The 21,380-nt window shown below is 39.1% G+C and overlaps 1 protein-coding gene across 7 annotated transcripts in view; it reads right to left on the bottom strand.

Annotated features, from left to right (window-relative positions):
* Positions 1 to 21,380, bottom strand: part of LOC139471871 (pleckstrin homology domain-containing family G member 5-like) — a 210,484-nt gene that overhangs the window by 4,850 nt on the left and 184,254 nt on the right. For all 7 annotated transcript variants that reach the window (XM_071254380.1, XM_071254382.1, XM_071254379.1 and 4 more), the window contains 7 exons: positions 10,565 to 10,723; positions 7,667 to 7,762; positions 5,634 to 5,684; positions 4,400 to 4,552; positions 2,821 to 2,931; positions 1,295 to 1,444; positions 295 to 432 (listed from right to left, as the gene is read on the bottom strand). In XM_071254380.1, coding sequence (XP_071110481.1) covers positions 295 to 432; positions 1,295 to 1,444; positions 2,821 to 2,931; positions 4,400 to 4,552; positions 5,634 to 5,684; positions 7,667 to 7,762; positions 10,565 to 10,723 — 858 coding nt within the window. The remainder of the gene's footprint in view (positions 1 to 294; positions 433 to 1,294; positions 1,445 to 2,820; positions 2,932 to 4,399; positions 4,553 to 5,633; positions 5,685 to 7,666; positions 7,763 to 10,564; positions 10,724 to 21,380) is intronic.

Below are 21,380 nucleotides of genomic sequence, written 5' to 3'. Positions count from 1 at the left end.
TATCACTTCTAAATGCCTTTCAAAGACTTAAATATGCAACATCACATAATTTGTGCCTTCATTCAGCAAAATCAAGCTTTATTGGAATAAACATATCAGACAAAATGGATGCTTTCAAAGATTAATTTTGATATTTTTTACTGAAAATAGCCCATGCTGGCTTTCTTCCAGGTTGAAAATGTCCTCGGGTGAAACGTATACTAAACAACCATGAAAATAAACAAGACTGGGCAATCCAAGACTGATGTTGATGTCCTTTTAAAGTTTTGCTCCTGAAATCCTACTGAAGCTCACCTTGACACATTCATCATTAGGAGCTTCCACTGCATCGTAAGGCTCGATCTTGGTCACAATGGCTTCCATTCGCTCCTTGTCGACCTGGTCCCTCATACTTGTGTTCACGTGGGTCACAAACTCATCAACCTTGCCAATCTATAATCACAACAGAGCGACATTAGACTTATTGTATTATTAAATGTATAGCTCAACAACTTTTACCCATAGAAATATCAAGAGAATGAGGATCTTCATGCTAGATGACATAATTTCTTTAATGTCTTCCTCATAATTTTACCACAATCTACCTTTTGGCTCAGTACATGCCATATTAGTATTTTCATTTATATCACAACCAAGGCTGTTACAATTCACTCGCATATTCCGTGAATCATACCCTGTCCATTCATGAATTGAATTAATTCTTTGTGGCCACTAGAATCGAATATTTATGAATATGCAATCATGTGTATTTACCTCTAACCTAAAAATATCCAAAGAACATATTATATGCATAGATTTCTTTCAAAGACAACACTCTTATAATATTTCATTTAAATACATAAAAAATGAATGAATGAATGAATGAATTGATGAATGAATGAATGAATGAATGAATGAATGAATGAATGAATATTTATTTTTATTCTTATTATGACCAGCATTGTGTGGTAAAGCTGGAATAAATCCATGAAACATAAAATTCAAAAGTGTTGCCTTACGTGATCATATGACAGAAGACATTACATAGGACAAAATGGCTACTGTTAAACTCATTGTCGAGTCTATGTCAAAGTATGCAAAGTCGACATCAACCGATGAACAGCAGATGACTGACCGAAAACACGAGTCAGTTGGTGTTGCGACATATTGTGAGGCCTCTAGCTAAGTCTTACCAGGTCTGCTACAGAATGCTAGCCATTTTGTAAGACAGCAAGTCCTGAGTTCAGAGAACAGTTGAATCTTGGGAGACCTTCCGGGAATATGGACTTAACACAAATGCGGTATTCAGACCTACCATCTCGAGCAGGTCCCTCCTCTGTCGTTCGTTCTCGGTCTTCCGTAGGATGGCCTGGAGTAGCAGGGAGTACTTGGTCAGCCGCTGCATGGGCTTGACCAGCAGGTCGGTCAGCTTCAGCCGGTTACACTTCTTCTGCGCCTCCGCCCACTGTATGCAGACAACAACAGTGTACTCTCACGGGAGACAGACAGAAAATAACAAACATGTCTATCCACAGTTTGCCAATTTTACAAATGTAGGGAAAAATTTAAACATTTTTTTCTTCTTTCCCACCAACAATTTCAGAAATGCTTCAGAGAGATCAATCTGGAAAGGGAAGTAACTCTGTAAAAGTTTGTTAATACTTCAGAGATAATTTTAACAAGATTTCCGAATATCCTAAAAATGTTTATTTTTTTAACAAGTTACAAAAAGATCAAACAGAAGTTGGAGTAAGTAGGTTAAGTTTAATGACAATTGATATTTTATTAATAAACAAAGCAATTGTTTTTCCTTGGAGATTACGTACACTAAATGAAGCATGAGTAAAATCTCAACAGAGTGCCATACTTTAATGACAGTAGCCTTCATGATTTAATGTCGCCAACATTTGTTTTTTGTTTAAACATAAAACAAAAACAAAACAACAATGAATGTTCCTCTATGATTAACCAAGTTAATTCATCAGCAGCAAGGCCTGATGTCATTAGCCATGGTTTTACAGACAGAGGCAGCTATTTCAAAGGCACCTATCAATCAAACCTTGTGTAATAGGTTGTGACGTATGTCACCGTACATGCATATATTCTTGAGGCTCCACATGGGGTACCACATTCCTGATTAATATATTACTCTCGTTTCATTACCTACTAACTCCACTGATTACACACAGGAATATCTTTAATGCATTGATTATTATTTTAGTGAAATGTAAAGGAAATGTAAAGGATTTATTTTCAAAAATGGTATGCCATACTTTTCCCCATCCCTTTTGACCCTCGTACAACATACATGCGAGAAGCTTGTTAAATATTTACATGTCAGATCTGGTGTACAGAGAAAGCTCAGAGTTTGAAAAAAAATGAGTAGTGTGACGAATTGAAGTTTATTTGATCTCAGCTGACATTATGATTCATATATCTTTTGGTTATTTCTTTTTAATTTAGTTTTGAAAATCATTAATACAGTTTTCCTGCTATCATTCATAAGGGCCCACTTGCACAAAGCCATCTTAGCGCTAAGATGATCGTAACTCGCATACTTTAACATAGGCTTACAATAGTCTTAGCGCTAAGATCGCTTTATGCAAGTGGGCCCTGATGAATGATAGCAGAAAAACTGTATAAATGATTTTCAATGGTGTTGCTACTTGGCTTCACCCTCGTTAATCCAGGGTATTACAACTCCAGGAATTCTAGACTTGCCAAGGCACTGAAGACTTTTTCCGACAGATATTTCTGTTTTCAGGTGTGTATGAGAGACTTATTATTATTATTACTATCATCATCATCATCATCATCATCATCATCATCATCATAACCTACCATGACAAAAACTTTAAAGAGGTCATTTTCGTTGTGTTTGGCCTTCATGTAGTCGACACAAGCCTTCTGCTCCATACAGTACTGGGTGTAGGGCTGTAGCAACTTGCTGAACTGAAACCAGAGACAGTGTTGAATGAGTGAGTGACTTGGGGGCTAACAGTTTTTCAATTTCAGGTGGATGCTTGTTGTAAGAGGCGACTAACGGGATCGGGCGGTCAGGCGCACTGACTTGGTTGAAGCATGTCATCGATCCCAATTGTGTGGATTGATGCTCATGATATCAATCACTGGATAGTCTGGTCCAGACTCGATTATTTACAGACCACCGTCATATAGCTGAAATATTGCTGAGTATGGCGATAAACAACAAACAAACAAACAATTGCAGTTAGGCCACCTAAGGTTTCAGCTTCACACAACAGTGAGTGAGTGAGTGAGTGAGTGAGTGAGTGAGTGAGTAGGCTATGGCTACCTTCCAGCTCTGGTTGAACAAAAACCATCAGGACATACGCCCCACATAAGAGATGCGGCATAACCATCACTAGTTTCTTGTGACCATTTCACGATGCCCAAAAGTTAACAAGTGTCTTTTTCAAGACCCCACCAAATTGTGAAATCTAAACATGTTCCTCTTCCTCCAAAACATGTCACTTTTTGCGGTGACCCTCCCTGAATATTACAGCCCCACCCATCCCAGTAATAAATTACAGGTCGTGCTTAAAGAGGCGGTGATGAATTACAAATGGGAGTTTTGACAACTCCGACACCTAAAGCCATCACAGTGCTTGCCACATAGAGGGGGGGGAGGGGGACTAAGGCACGTAGGTAGAAATGTTTATGTCTTGCAGATCAAAGAAATGAGATCAAGACATACTCGCATAAATTACACTGGATTTGAAGGTAATATATCATGAATGTTTCCAAGTAAAAATACAGCTGCCATAACTCTCTGATAAGAGCTGCCGTTGCACCCAAGTCACATTGGAACGTTTAAAGATTGTGTATGTCTGTCTGTGATTGCGTACATCTGTCTGTGATTGTGTATATCTGTCTGTGATTGTGTACATCTGTCTGTGATTGTGTCCATCTGTCTGTGATTGTGTATATCTGTCTGTGATTGCGTACATCTGTCTGTGATTGTGTATATCTGTCTGTGATTGTGTCCATCTGTCTGTGATTGTGTATATCTGTCTGTGATCGTGTCCATCTGTCTGTGATTGTGTACATCTGTCTGTGATTGTGTCCATCTGTCTGTGATCGTGTCCATCTGTCTGCGATTGTGTATATCTGTCTGTGATTGTGTACATCTGTCTGTGATTATGTCCATCTGTCTGTGATTGCGTACATCTGTCTGTGATCGTTTCCATCTGTCTGTGATCGTGTCCATCTGTCTGTGATCATGTATCATGACCTCACTTTTATACTTATTGTATCATGACCTCACTTTTATACTTATTGTATCATGACCTCACTCTTATATGTATTGTATCATGACCTCACTATTATGATACACATCTTTTGGGACCATGATCCATTTGTGACTTAGTGTATCAACCAGGCCCTACAGAGCACTACTCACCTCCTTGGTGAAGCCAGGTTTGAGGAGGGTGGGGTTGAAGGGCTCTCGGGTACGTCGAGACTCCTCCAGCACCTTCAGGAGATGATGTTCCCACAGCTGTCGGTTGACGGCCAGGAGGGCGTCGATGTTGTTGAACATCTTCTCCGTCTCGATCTGCACAGAGTCAGTCAGTGAGTTGCATGTCAACAACACAGCTGCTATATAAAGCAACCTTCTATTATTTTTTGTTTCGGATTTTACCGAATGGAACCAAGGGCAATAATCAGAAGTGAGTGAGTGAGTGAGTTGGGTGTGACACCGCTTTTAACAGTATTCCAGTTATATCACAGCATGTCAGCTTAATGTGGGAGGAAAGCCCAAAATGATGCAGGTCTCAGACGTTTACCACTTCGGTGAAACCCATGAGCACGGGTATGATGCTGACAAACCTAGAACCATAATCGGGGCGAACCAGGATTTGACCCCACAATCATAGGTTTCTGGAGTGCCCAAGGGACGCAACTCTGCACAGCGAATCGCGGCGCCTTAGACGACTGGGCCACCTGTGCCCCCCAGCAATAATCAGGAAAAACATAGTGTCAATAATATTAATAAATCTATTAATTTACCATTCCATCTTTGATAAATTACAAAATAAACAAGAGTCAGCGAATATGACAAATCCCCCCGTCCCCCCGTCCCCACAATAGCAAAAGGCACCACTTCAGCCCCTGGTTAATGCAATAGTACTAAGTTTAGATGAAAAATCTTTCACAGTTTTCAAGTTCTGCTCTTGACATGAAATACTGACCGACGGACAGACGGACCAGATGATGACAATATCCCTCCGCATAGTATGCCGGATACATGTACAAAAATTATAATTTTGAATTACCTATTAACGTTTTCAATAATATTTGATCACATGCATTAAATGTAATTCTGGGCCACATATAAAGAGAGTGAGTATATTTTTACGCCGCTTTTAGCAATATTCTAGCAATATCATGGCGGGGACACCAGAAATGGGCTTCACACATTGTACCCATGAGGGGAATCGAACCCGGGCTGTCCGCCTTTCAGAACAAAATGGCTATGGACTAATTGCACGTTGTAAACATGTATTGCTTCATATCGGGACATAACCTTATGATACAATAATGTATCACTGGACAAGTACCTCGATGCTTCAATATTTCAAACACTCCTTTTGGGCGAAATCGTAAAATTCAGCTTTTTCGGAAGTGGTTCTTACCTCATTAAGAAGAGAGTCACTCTGCACATTGAGAAGGCAAGCTTGGAAGACCTGAAATCAATATACAAATGGTATTTACAATCAAATTCCTCATAAAAAAAACATCATTAATAGCTCACCTTATTTTATCAAAGAAAATTTGCCTTTAGCAAAAACAGAAATTCTGATACACTGAGACATGAAACTAGTCTACATACACATGGTTATGTGAACATCAAAATCCACAACTTGGTAAAATATACAATATAAAAAAGTATTACATGTTATATGTTTATGTTTGTATACCACATACTTATTGCATATCACATTTATTAATGATATAAGTAACAGGTAATAATGACAAATCCAATATGGCTGCCATGGCAGGAGTGAAGGGGTAAAAAGAAGAATATTCTTGGTTCTGAGGCACTGAACTTTTTAAAAAACAACCCCTTGAAAACACTTGTTTTCTCTTCTTAAATTAAATGTTATTTCTCACCAGAGACAAAACAAAACCTTCCCCTGTGGACTAATCTTGAGAGTGAGTGAGTGAGTTTTGCGGCACTTTTAGCAATATCCCAGTCAGGGACACCCGAAAAAAGCTTCATATAATAAACCCACATGAGGTGAGTGAGTTGGGTTTACTGCCGCTTTCAAAAGTATTCCAGTTAAATCACAGTGTGTCAGCTTGATGTGGGAGGAAAGCCCGAAGTGATGCAGGTCTCAGACGTTTACCACTTCAGTGAAACCCACGAGCACGGGTTTGGTGCTGACAGACCTAGAAACATAATCGGGGCGAACCGGGTTTCGAACCCACAATCATAGTTTTCTAGCGTACCCAAGGGACGCAACTCTGCACAGCGAATCGAACCCAGCACTGAGAAATCGAACCCAGGACTTCAGCATGATAAGCAAACACTTTAACCACCCTACCAACCCAACTCTTCTGAGACGTTCACAAAGCACAACATCACTAAACATAAACATTCTTAAATTCCACAGGCATATAAAGGCTGGCAAGTGTACTGGGTATAAAGTATATTGGATATAGATTCTCTTTGAAGGAACAAGAAGCTCTGAAGCCGTAAACCTGATATTTGCGATGGAAGTTGTTGACAAACGCTATAAATACCCTTCCCAAGTAGGCCTCTGACGTGCCAATCTCTTTGAGGCTATATATTTACTATCGGTTAATATAGGTGTTCTCATGCACAAGCACTGGGCCGTGTCACTACGACCGTGGGGGTATGTATCTAAACGTGATGTCAGCTTTGTGGGAGCATGTTAACACTCCCTAGAAATGTAACTTGGGAGAGAGTTACTAATATTTACCAACATGTATACATTAATCTTCTTTGATAAATGTAATCGCATGCCTACATTTTTTTAAGGATGTGAACTTTTGTGCACATTTTTTGAGGATAAGTCATATAAAAACATGTTGCTAATAACACTTAATTATGAAAATCTTGATACCAGACCAATCCCAAGGAGTTTATTAATTTTAGTATCGTTGGATCAAACGTTTCCGGATGGCCATGTTTATCGTGATTAATACTGCTATAACAGGGGGTTTAGCATCACAGAGACATTGTAAATACTCAGACGATGGCGTGTTTTTAAGAGAAAGTTGTCTTTTATAAGTGAATGAGATGTTTTACAGTTGTTCATGTGATTAGAGAGAAAACTATGAATGTTTCTTAAGTGTGTGAAAACCCATAACAGGGGTATAGGTTCCGTCACAGAATGATTCGTTGTTTTATTCGAGATATTTTCATGTGGCCATTGTATAACTGATATATATCACATCCGTTATAACCTTATACTGTACAATCCCATTATATTCATGTTTTCACCTGCCCATGTTATAACTGTTATAATGCCATGATATAACTGGAATAATATTAAAAGCACCAATAAACTCAACTCACTAACAATAACTGTTATATCTTCAACCCTTGTTATAATGATGACATTCATCACAACCATGTCATACTCATGACAGTTCCTGACACATTATATTTTCATGTCACGTTATAACAACTATAACTGACCTCTGTTATAACCCGGATCTGTGAGATGTAGGACAGCTCTGTCTGCAGGAGCTCCCAGATGGCTTCCTGCTGGTCATGTTGGCGTTTAGACAACTGCTGTAATAGAAAGAACAAGATTTTTAATCAAATGGACGACAACTTGTGCCCAGAACAAACCCTTCACAACTGTTCCCCAGGGGGATTCTGGGTAAGAATATACAACCAAATGCTGGTCCCAAAGGTGACTTAATGGATCGGGTGGTCAGGCTTGCCGACTTGGTTGATGCATGTCATCGTATCCCAATTGCGTGGATCGATGCTCATGATGTCAATCACTGGATTGTCTGGTCCAGACTTATTTACAGACTGCCGTCATATAGGTTGAATATTGCTGAGTGCGGTGTTAAACAACAAACAAACAAAACAAACTGACGATACTAAATGTGGAAGCCTTCTAAAACTAATATCATATCCATAATTATTTCACTTCATTATCTGGTACCACCAGAATATGAAATGATTCACCCATTCACATATATATGCTATTTCCAAACAACATATTGTTGAGACTTCTGTAAGCTAATCACATGAAAAGATATTTCTAAAGATGTACTGTTTTCTCTTGAAATATGCTATCTTTACAGTGTTTTGTTTGAATTTCTCTTCTTCCAACTTTATTTTAGTTATCAAGTACAGTAAACTACATTTTTAACATACACGCTTATAATGAACTGACCAATAAAACGAACTTGTTTCCTTGTCCAGGCCATTTGCTGTATATATTCTGTTTATATTCTTATATATACTGTTTATATGCTTACAACGAACTACGGTTGTTACAAACTAAAATTAGTGGTCCCTTTGAGTTCGTTATAACCGTAGTTTACTGTAACTTAAACTTGAACCTTCTTGTCAACAACCTCAACATCAAAACAGATGTCAAAATAATTGCCTCCAACACCCTTGACTGGAAACACCATGAAAGAAAAACACATTTTTTTCTGCCTGGCCAGTCTGCTCATACTGTGAAAGGATGCTCGTGTAATAAACTAAGCACTTTTAGCAGAGTTAATGTTCCGACAAGTTTTATCTGATTTTATGACCTCTACAAGATGTACAAGATGACCTGTCTGTTCGGGTGACTTACTCTCCCGGCATGAATCTCACGGACCACCAACAAATATTAACGCACATCATGTTCACAAAGACATATAATTTCTAGGGGCTAACTGAAAATGATAAGGTTACAGGAGCTGAGATTTAGCTTTGTCAGGTGTTTGGGATGGTTCTGGAAGAGAAGCTTATATGGGTGACAAACTTTCTGGTCAGCGGCTTGTTACTTTAATTGGCCACTGAAACATTTGTCAACGGTTCGTGAATATGGAGGTCACTCACAGAGGTCAACAAGAAGATGAAGGACATTGTTGCCAGAATGATTTTCTATGTTGTTTGTGAAATGTGTGGTCCTATTTCCCATAAATGTCAAAAACATTGTTTGCAACAAGCCAAAAAATTCATTATCAGACTTTCCTTAATTTTATTAGGAGACATGAAGCTTTTTATAGTATTCTTTTTTCAAATAAATTTTTCAAGGCATCTGTGTACTTTAACTGCCAATGACTGTGATTCACAGATCGAAGTGAGTGAGTGAATATGGTTTTACGCCGCTTTTAGCAATATTCCAGCAGAATCATGGCGGGGGACACCAGAAATGGGCTTCACACATTGTACCCATGTCGGGAATCGAACCCGGGTCTTTGGCGTGACGAGTGAACGCCTTAACCACTAGGCTACCCGACCGCCCCTCACAGAAAGCTAGAACGTTGGGTAAATACGTAGAGACGAGGGGGGGGGGGGGGGGCAAAAACACAATGTGATATTCTTCATCTACAGGGACATGATGTAAGGTGGGGGTTGCAGAGGATGGAGATGACAATCTAATAATGTTTCTTATGGTCTTATGGAATTTTGATTTTGCATATACCTACTAAACAAGAGTCATCAGAAGACGACAAATTCCCCCGACCCCACAATAACAAAAGGTACCACTTCAGCCCCTGGTTAATACATGTACCAAATTTGGATAAAAAACCTTTATGGTTTTTCAGTCATGCTCAGGGCCCCGTTCCACAAAGCGATCTTAGCGCTAAGATGATCGTAACTCCCATACTTTAACAGAGGCTTATGAAAGTCATAACACTAAGATCGCTTTGTGGAAGGGGCCCCTGGAAATGAAATATGGACAGACAGACGGATGGCTGGACGGACAAGATGATCACTGTATCCCCCTGCATTATATGCCGGGGGGATAAAAAGGACCCGACATTGTTGAATGTAAGCCTATAGGTAGACACTATCAAGTGATGACAAGTGACATCACAAGTTCATTTTGTACTGTTGTAGAGTGTTAATTGTTGGTTGGTTGGTTTGTTGTTTAACACCCCACTCAGCAATATTCCAGCAACATGATGTCGATCTGTAAATAATCGATTCTGGACCAGACAATCCAGTGATTGACATCATGAGCATCAATCCACGCAGTTAGGATACGATGACATGTTTCAACCAGTCAGTGAGCCTGACCACCCCATCCCGTTAGTCGCCTCTTATGACAAGCACTGTCGCCTTTTACAGCAAGCATTGGTTGCTGAAGACCTATTCTACCCTGGATCTTCACAGGTCCTATTTTTCGGGGTGTTTGGATGTTCGGGGTGACCCTAGTTACCACAGTCCAAAAGATTGGCTTGTTTTGTTTGTTTGTTGCTTCATGCCGTATTCAGCATTATTCCAGCTATATGACGGCTAGTCCAAAAGAAACTTACAACAACACCAAATGGAAAATAAAAAACTCTTTCACAATCAAAGTCATGGACGAGGTATGCAGCAACTACAATTTGTTGTTAGGGAAATGTCACATACCGATGCATGGTCAACGATGGCGCTCCAGTGGCTCTCTAGGACATAGGCCTCCTCTTTGATTGGCTCCTTGCCCAGCTCCAGGAGAGGAGGTGGAGGCGGTAGGCCATTCTGACTGTAGTCGCTGAGAATTTCATTCAGTTGCTCTAGCTTTTCTCGATCCTGCAATGAATGATAAAAGTTAGATGTGGACTGACATCCTAAACTGGACAATTAATTCAAGAAAGAATCAACTCACTTAACTTGTCTTTCCTGTCTTCATCATCATTTTTATCATTGTGAGGTGCCACAAGCGTAAAAAACTAAATATTTAGAACGAAAAAAACCATCCAAAAACCAAATTTAACTTGTACCTTGAGGACTTCAAATAAGATGTCCATGAAATATGAAAATCATAGCATATCATATCATCTTTAGTGGTTATCATCACATCCATCTGACGAATCAATTTGTAACAAATAAGAAACCACACCTGACAATTTGATTGGCAGATTGATTTGCCACATGGTTACAGTACAATCAGACATGACATTACATACCAACATGAATTAAACATTATATGTCAATAAAACCAATAAAAACATGAGTTTGCCACGAACATGGCTATATCCCCCGTCCCTGTTGCAGAATTTATGACATAATTAAATCTAAACAAACCCTAACCTTTTTTAACCGAGGTGAAACTTGTCATGGAAATTGTAAAAAAAAGAAGAGTTTGGAGTCCATCTTGTTGCCATGGAAACGTAAAAAATAAAAATTTCTAAAATTTCTAAATAGCAAAAGGCACCAGTTCAGCATATACCTGACAAACCCGCAAAGTTGGATGAAAAGATATTGAACGGTTTATGAGTTATGCTCCAGAAACGAACCCTACCCTCACAGAACCTTAGTCCATCTTTTTGCCATGGAAACGTAAAAAATAAAAAATAAAAATTTCTAAACAGAAAAAGGCACCAGTTCAGCATGTACTTGACAGACCTGCAAAGTTTCATGAAAAAATATTGAACGCTTTCTGAGTTATGCTCCGAAAACGAAACGTGACGTACGGACGGACGGAGCCCGTTTCTATATCCCCCGCCAACTTTGTTGGGTGGGGGATAAAAATAAAAAAATACACAATAGGGTAGGTAAATCAGGTAAATCATAAACCGATGATCCAATCTCAACATCACAATCACACACATAGGTATTCTGTCTCTTGAAACCTCGGATGTCACCAAGCATGATCACTTGCACCATCAAATATTTCACATATGACATCTCCCCAACAACCCATCCCACCCCATCTACATCACAAGTCATGTGACCACCACATAATACTCCAACATCATCTGCCAACATCATTTCTATACCTTGCTTGCTTAAGCAGAAAACCTCATCACTTGCACCGAGACTCCAACCCCACAAAGTCAGTTTTTGTTTGAGATAGCACCTGTTTTCTCCATGTTCCCACGGAGGCAACACAGAACTGGAGATGCTATTGAGATCAGTTATTCAACAAGTCTAACATGTCAAGTGTGGGGAATGTAATGTGTTTTCCGGTTAATGTAAATGAAAGGTAAAGAAATTAAATATAGAACGCTAGCAATAATAATAATGTTGCGTCATATTCAAAATGCATGCAATGGGTTTGGAAAGAGATATAGGGCTGCCTTTACCACACAAGTATTTGATGTTTCGGATAATTCTTTATAAAAAACAAGACCGCCTGAATAGTCTCCCAACAATGTGTAAATATAAGCCATAAATCTCTATTTAAACACATGTACAATCTGCTCCTAAATACATTTATGTTCGTAGTTACATAGATTTCATTTAGATATTGCATTAAAAGGATTATAAATATGGTATGTTTCATCAATAAAAACCCGCCAAGAACCATTTCCATAATCATAATAAACCTCTGCTAAAAGCTAGGGCTGCGACGGGTAACTCAAGGTCGGGTCGGGTGGGTTCTGAGAAGGACCAGGGTACCCACAGAAGTAGCTGGATCCGTGGTTGGTCATGTGGTATATCGTTTAATGACAAAAATGATCTAGAACTAAATGGTTACACTACGAGTCACGGGTCTTACATCGCGAAATGAATCAATGAGTTGGCAGTGAACATGCTTTACAAATCCTGCAATCGGCCGAAATCTGCGTAACATTGCTTTATACATTGGTGAGTGAGTGAGTATGAGTGAGTGAGTGAGTGAGTGAGTGAGTGAGTGAGTGAGTGAGTATGGTTTTACGCCGCTTTTAGCAATATTCCAGCAATATCACGGCGGGGGACACCAGAAATGGGCTTCACACATTGTACCCATGTCGGGAATCGAACCCGGGTCTTCAGCGACGAGCGAACGCTTTAACCACTAGGCTACCCGACCGCCCCTTTATACATTGGATACAGTCAAAGACATTAGCCTTGCTCAAAGGCTGTACTGAAAGAAAAGTCCATGGATGAGTAATAATTCTATCCCAATAGGCAAGTCTACAGATGTGGACTCCAGTCTCTTAAAGGGACAACTTGTTCTTATTATTTACATAATCTAGAACTTATGATGTAAACTAACAATTATGCCTTAGAGACTTGTGCAAGTCTATCACTGCCCGAATTACAGTGCCCAGTGCAAGGGTGTCTCTGTGTGTATGAGTTAGTATGTGTTTGTGTGTACAGCATTGTATGTATACATAACAGGGAGACTGACAACGCCTCCAGATGGGGAGCACATCTCTCACAGAGACTGTATGTCAAACATAAGAATCAAAAGTCTATTTATCAGACATGTTATTGTTGGGTGTGGCACGAGTGTTGCCATCGTCAGCACTATCCAGGATCTTGTCTACAATGGCCAAACGTGTGTATCAGTGTTTGGAAACAAACTGATAACTTGGACGGAAAGACAAGTATTGAAAGCAAACATTTGTCAGAGGCTTAGATGGTCCCTCTTTCATTATTGTGGGTCATACAAAAGAGTTGGTTTAAAGCCACTTTTAACAGTATTCCAGTCATATCATGGCGTGTTGAAAGCCCAAAGTAGTGTGGGGCTCAGACATTTACCACTTCCGTGAAACCCACGAGCACGGGTATGGTACTGACAAACCTAGATAATGCTAGAAACATAATCAGCCCGAAGTGATGCAGGTCTCAGACGTTTACCACTTTGGTGAAACCGACGAGCACGGGTATGGCGCTGACAAACCTAGAAACATAATCAGCCCGAAGTGATGCAGGTCTCAGACATTAACCACTTTGGTGAAACCCACGAGCACGGCTATGGTGCTGACAAGCCTAGAAACATAATCAGCCCGAAGTGATGCAGGTCTCAGACGTTTACCACTTCGGTGAAACCCACGAGCACGGGTATGGTGCTGACCATAAAAAAAAGAGTAACAATGTTGGCTCAGATGATGCAATTAGCATGGATGCAGAAAAGACTGATCAAAATTTGAATATAACATCCATTATGTCCTACAGCAATTACTCCAATTGCTCAACACAAAATGAGAAATTAAAAAAATATTAATGATAATGATGATAATACAAATTTCATAATATTTAAATATTAAAAAACACAAATTAAAAATTTCATTTTATTGAATTATATTAAAAAATTAATTCCAGAAGGTCAGTGAATTGTTTGATAGGCATTAATTAGAAGTTGACGGATGACAAGGTAGACTCAATTTTTTGGATAACAAAGTCAGTGGTTTGATCCCCGGCTATGACATACCAAAAGACATTAAAAGCTTCAGCTTTTGCCCTTCCTGTTACTTGACATTAAGGGGATATAACAAAGACTGGTCAGCCTGAGACAGTATACCGTGTCAGTATCCATGTTAAATTGAGATATGGTATCTCAGTGGGTGACTAAGAACCAGAAAACCGTCATTCGTCCGGAGTCATACAAGCACACATGCATGCCCGTCGCTATATAAGTGCAATTATCTCGAGCACGATGATAACCCCTATTTCACCTCACCACATTTAAAGAACCACCCTGGGTCCTGGCCTGACCCCCACAAGCACCCTCTCAACTAGAGAATGTAGCCACCCCTCCCTGTACCTACTTGCCCCATACCCATAGTACAGATAATATCACCCTCCCTCCCCCCTTGTCGACTCTGCACTGCAGACACTTGTATATGACTGTCTGTCAATGTGATTGTAAAGTGTCTGTGTTGCCAAGCTCCTGATCACCGCACTGACTGACTACTGCCGGCTCATCTGTACAAATACAGATTAAGATCGCTGCAAACGAGCGCTGGTGAAAAGATCATCTTAAAACATGTCTGCAACCTTGCCAAAGGTATCATGTCAGCCATATCACACCACCACAAGTTGACAGAGTTTTGTCGACCACTCTCAAAATGCACAATAATTATTTTTACATCACCCCTAAAGGTTTGACAAGACTGAAAACGATACATTTATTGAAATCTTTTAGAATTTAAGAAATATATTTTACGGAAATAATTAAATAATGAATTATTTATTTTTTTAAATAGAATTGAAATTAAAATATTCTATGAAGGACAACTAAAATATAGTTGTGAAATTATTCAAAGGTTTCATTTTCGGTCACTCTCACAACCTTGTTGCCAGATTAACAAACACATTTTTCTTTCACTCACATTCTCATCAAGTAAATACCCTTGCATGTCACACAGAGGTTAACAGATCAGTCTGTATGGAGTTATTCTAACGATCCTACCCCCTACAACTTTCTGCCAATAATCTTTTGTCCATGTGATTGTCCCCGCAAGGTCAAGATACTGTGTGAGGCAGGTAATGACCATCATTCCCACACGATTCACTCAGCTGATCAGCTGATCCCAGGCCCCCCCTGACAAGACCACACCATATTTTATGGCTAACAGGTTGTTGACAACCAATTTGCTTGGTTTGGTTACGATGAAAAAAAAGTTTGTGTGAAAAAAATAAATTAAAAAATTCATCACACTTGACATGAAATTGGTTAGGACGGATTGAACACAATAAAATGAGTGAGTGAGTTTGATTTTATGCCGCTTTTAGCAATATTTCAGCAATATCACGGCAGGGGACACCAGAAATGGGCTTCACACATTGTACGCATGTCAGGAATCGAATTTCTGTCTTCAGCATGACGAGCGAACACTTTAACCACAAGGTTACCCGACCGCCTCGGGCACAATTAAATTAACTGAGTTTTGTTTTACACCATTTTCTAGTAATATTCCAGCAAGGACACCAATGGTTTCACACATCATACCCTTGTCAGGAATCAAACCCAGGCCTTCGGACTAATCAGCAAATGCTTTAACCCCTAGACTTCACCACCTCCCCTTTAATGGCTTGGTGTCAGCGTATAAGTACAGACAGATCAATGCTTCAATAGTCTCAGGACTCATCTATGATATTGAAGAAGCCCTTCATTTATGTTTGTTTGTTGTTTAACACAACACTTCGCAATATTCCAGCTATATGATGGCGGTCTATAAATAATCGAGTCTGGACCAGACAATCCAGTGATTGAAATCATGAGCATGGATCCATGCAGTTAGGACATGATGACATGCATCAACCAAGTCCACCCTCTTACGACAAGTATAGTCGCCTTTTAGGACAAGAATGGTTTGCTGAAGACCTATTCTACCCCGCATCTTCATGGGTCCCTTCGTTGTAAGTAAGCTGACATATAAATTTGTTCAACAAATAGAAATACAATGACGACAGGATTAACTTGTGGATTTCAATTTTCCTTTTTATTCCTCAGCTTCAAAATGCCACTAAAAGAAGGTCTTCGTGGAGTAGGTGACAAGTCTGTGTTCAGTAAAATTGGGGGCTTTCAGTAAGTAGTTACTATTTCTTGATTTTAGTATAAAAAGATTATGTGAATATCGGACACGCGTCAAGTAAAATCTAAATACAAAATCATCTCATGCGATTGCGGAAACAAGGTTCAGTTGTTTCTGCTATTGTTTCATTGCAAATACCAAACACTGACTGGTTTAATGTGCTGTTAGATCTAGTTCAATAAAACGTTTTAACATGATTACAATAACAAAGTAGAAACAATTTATGGATAACAACTTCTTTAATACTGTAAAGGCAACTTTTCGGTATAGATCCTAATCTACTGAAACGTCCTCTTTACAGTATTAAAGAAGTTGTTATCCATAAATTGTGTCCTCTTTGTCATCCGTCAACTATCAACTATCAAACAATTCAATGATTACGATAAACAGTAACATTTAAATTTCGACTAACCATTTTCTACAGACATTTTACATTAATGATAAAAATTTGACTCATCTTACATTTACGACATCTTTTTTCAATTGTTTGATGCTAAACAGTATCCCACCTCTGGACCATCCTTAACAAAACTATTGCTACAACTTTCTGACCTTTGCAATGGTGTTCTGTAAATCAGAAACCATTTTCAACCAGGTCATAATATTTCTCATACATCAACCAGTCACATATGCGATTACTGTGTTCAATACACCAAAACAAATTCTATTTCATTCAGACACGATGATCACTGATCACATGTCTGCATGTTACTAAGTGTGTTGCTATGGAAACTATACAACAACATTGTCCTCCACCAAACCCATAAAATACAGGCTGGTCCGCGTCTCAGTACAGACAAGTAAACAGCCCCTCCAATCCCGTACACGAACTATTCATGAAAAGTTAATCAGATTTTTTAATAAATCCGACTATCCTTTTCAGCGCCACAGCTCATACCGAAGAGAATCACTACCCACACCTTTTCTGTATAAAGAGAGCTATGTCAGGTAAACATATTCATTTCAAATTAATGTTGTTTGCATGCTTGAAAAGCTGAACCTAACCATGATACAGACTACAGGTTGTGTACCATGATATGCTATCTCACATACTTCTTGTCAAAAGGGCTGACATTTATGAGTCAGATCGGCTTTCGAACATGATTAACTGTTCAAGAAAATAAGATTTTGTTTGGGAAGACTATCACATATAATATCATTTGTTCGTTATTTAAGGCCACACGACAGCTATATAGTGGCGGTTTGTACAAAAATCGAGTCGATAATCCAGTGATTGACGTCATGAGCATCAATCAACCTACATCTGGGTATCAGGTTACTTGGTTGTTTACATAAACCAGAGAAATCATTTTTCAAATATGTTCTCATGTACTTTCCTGCTTTCCAGATGCTTTGATTGGCTGGTTATATGACCTTTAAAAAGGTCACTGGTATCCCATGATGCACCTTGTTTTCTGAATAGTTACTGATAAAGTTGGGTTTATTGAACAGTACATTGACTGTTACATCATTGACGTGAGAGAAAAGCCAAAGTGGCGTTATGTTTATTTGTTGTTTAACACTGCACTCATCAATATTCCAGCTATATGTGGGCGGTCTGTAAACAATGGAGTCTGGATCGAGTGATTGACACCATGAGCATTGATCTACGCAGCTGGGATACGATGACATGCATCAACCTGAAGTCAACAAGCCTGACCACCCGATCCTGTTAGTTCGACAAGCACAGTCACCTCTTACGGCAAGCATGGGTTGCTGAAGACTTGTTCTACCCCGGATCTTCATGGGTTTTCAAAGTGATGTAGGTTGATGTTTACCATTGAGGCCAAACCCATTGAAAACAGGCAAGTGTTGAGAGAAAGGTTTTTATTCATCATGGTGAGAATTAAGATCCTGAAGGGGATAGTCCAACAAGTTTAACACTGCACTCACAATCAACCATTGATGACACATGGGACTGACCACCTGATCCATTGGGTGGCCTCCGACCACCATAGCTTAATGAGAACCATTTCTAACCTGGAATCCCCACAGGGATGGCAAGATTAGATTTTGTTTGACGTTTTGAAGCAAAGGATCTAAAGGGTCATAATCTGGAAAAATCTCAATATGAACCACAATCAGATCCTGGCATGGCAAGGGGAGGCAACTATGTATGGCAACTATGACACCTCAACAGACCGGGTCACCAAGAACACTGTGGCTTTAGCCTCCAGAGATCTGTAGTAGAATCTAATAGGGTTGTATATATGCAGAGCATCTCTGCAGTGTGGTTGATATCGCACCAGCTGGGAGATATTGCAGATAATGCCTCAACCAAACAGCTGATGCTCTCGGTCCCCTGCAGCCACATTCCTACATTCTTACACTGATACAGACTCCAACACAACAGGCCGGATGTGTAGGTCCTATTACCTCCCACATAATATAAGTACCCTTTGTAAATAACAGTCCTTCATTTCAAACATTAGGCCTAATAACAATAATGTCAAATAAAAACCATTTCAAAATATACCAGCTAGACATGTTTTCTCCTCTCCCCTCCCCCCCCCCCCCCAAATATGTTGGAGAAGTGCCGTAAAGTTGAAACGCAGATAGGATAATAATTGCTCTAATATATTCACAATATGATAATGATATAATAACAATTAAAAAAAAAGCGAACGGGGACACTCCAACCACTGTTGACGGATCCATTACTGGCCTTTACATGCAAACACGCACCCTTCGTTGCGATGTATTTCAACTTCGCAAGTACATATACATAACAAGTTTTGAGGTGAGGGGCCAGGGGGGCTTGCCACTGATGATGAATATATCCCCCGCTGTTTATATTGGAGCTGGGAGTGCCTGAACTACATTTTAATTACGTAATCTTTCCTCAGGCTTGTCTTCATGGGAGCTGTATTTAATGGTCATACTGATCAAAATAATGGCAACACTTGGTTAACCAGTTATAAAAAAATAACTGTTATGTGCAATTACACAACCGAAAACAGCAGCCAACATTTTCGAAATGTATCGGATATTGTGGTCCGATATATATATAATTTACATGCTGAAATGGTCAGTCGTAACAGAGACATTAGTGGTCCAACTGAGGATACTCTAATATCTCTCCAAGAGATGCCAGGTCAGTTTGGGGTTTCAACCTGATTATGATAGTTATGATATGGTCAGTACCTAGACTTGCATAAGTCTCTAAGGCAATAATTATTAGTTTAAATCATAATTTCTAGATTATGTAAATAATAATAACAAGTTGTCTCTATAAAAGACTGGAGTGCTTGTACTGTCCCCACATCTAGACTTGCTTATTAGGAGGATAGAATTACTACAGATCCATGGACTTTTATTGCAGTACAGCCTTGGAGCAAGGCTAGTCTATACCCTACCATGTCAGACCGAACTGGACCAGTAAATATTTCTAACATCTTTGACAATCCTTTGTTTGTTAGCATCAATACTCAGCTTGTGGGTTTCACATTTATCATGATGAGGTGTAGCCAAGTGGATAAAGTGTTTGCCAAAGGCCCAGCTAACTTCCAAATGTGTACAATATTTAAAGTCCATTTCTGGCATCTCCTTAGCTACGAACTGCCATACATGCTCAAGCAGGATGAAACTACATTCATATACAGGAATTTAAAATTTCTTCCACCAATTTTAAACTGACAATGTGAAATAACTGAAATACTAATCAAAACAACATTAACCTAGCTTCGTCCTGGACAATAACAAAAACACAAGCTTCCACGAGATAAAAGTGTCCATTCGACAAGAAAATCTAGCTTTGCAAGGCTCCTATACATCAGATTAAAAAATCAGGAATGGAGATGTATCTATGAGCCTCATGTGCCACAGATGTGCCCTGTGTGCCAACAAGAATACTGCTGATGTATTTTCAAACTCAGTGAAAGTCATGAGTAGATAACAAGCTGAAATTTAGAAACTTTGCCCCCTCCCTTTCCACTGAGACTGACAACACCCTTTTCAATTTCTGAATCACCAGTTTATTTCGTGAATCATTTTGTGAATCATTCTGTGCATGGTAAATGTTTGAAAGCGTACATTTATCACTGACTTCAAATCAGAGTCTCAAGGAATTTTAGTTAAAAAAATATATAATTTCTTAGCATTCCTTCCAGGCACTGGAAACATATAAACCATCTTGTTAGAATTTCGGCCTTGCCAAACACTTACACAAGCGATTTCAAACGCTGAAAAAACTATTCATACTGAGAGAAAGATTTCCAGCAACAATATCGTATTGATCGATTTTCAGACTTCACTTAACCCAACCCAATCAGGGCCTCGTGTAACCCAAACAGGGCCCCAGCCACCCCAAGGTTTTAGTGTCTATTGAGACTGATGTTGAGAAGATAGGTGCTAATTGTTAAGATCTCCCTCAGGGCAATATGGGCTCATATTACACACATTACCTCATTCAACACAATGCCTGCAGGTGGAAATACCTGTCTGCTTCGTGCAATGCTTGTTGCCAATTAGGATCCCCTTTTTAAACAAATGAAACCTAGAAATGACATTTCCTGATTTTTCTGACAGGTGACATAAGAGATAATTGTTTTCATGGAGTGTTTGACATTGTTCTCCCTGTATTCATCAAACTATGAAATCAAACATGAATCAAATCTATTACATTCTGGCAGACAATGATAAATCTATCAATGCATTATTAGTTGTTCTAGTTCTTGGCCCAATTTTACACCTATTTTGAAATTTCATTGTTTTCTTTATGAGGCGAGCTAATTTATATTTCTTGTTTTTCAAAGTTTCTTAGTCACAAGTAAGAATCCAAAAGTTCAAAAATACTGTTAGGTTTGTAATGAGGTTAAATTCATACAAAAATTAAACAAAAGTTTTAACAGAAACAATGGACTATTTCTTTTTTAAGGCATTTAGAAGTGATACACACAAGGAAGGGAAATTATGGATGTCAACTTCTTTATTATGAGGAACACAATGTTTTTGAGTATATGCTTTTATGGATGTCAACTTCTTTATTATGAGGAACA

The sequence above is a fragment of the Haliotis cracherodii genome, unplaced genomic scaffold (assembly GCF_022045235.1).
Source record: "Haliotis cracherodii isolate W230 unplaced genomic scaffold, xgHalCrac1.p SCAF_23, whole genome shotgun sequence".
NCBI lineage: Eukaryota > Metazoa > Mollusca > Gastropoda > Lepetellida > Haliotidae > Haliotis > Haliotis cracherodii.
Note: the sequence above shows the minus strand (reverse complement) of the source record. Positions and strands in the feature narration are given on the sequence as shown.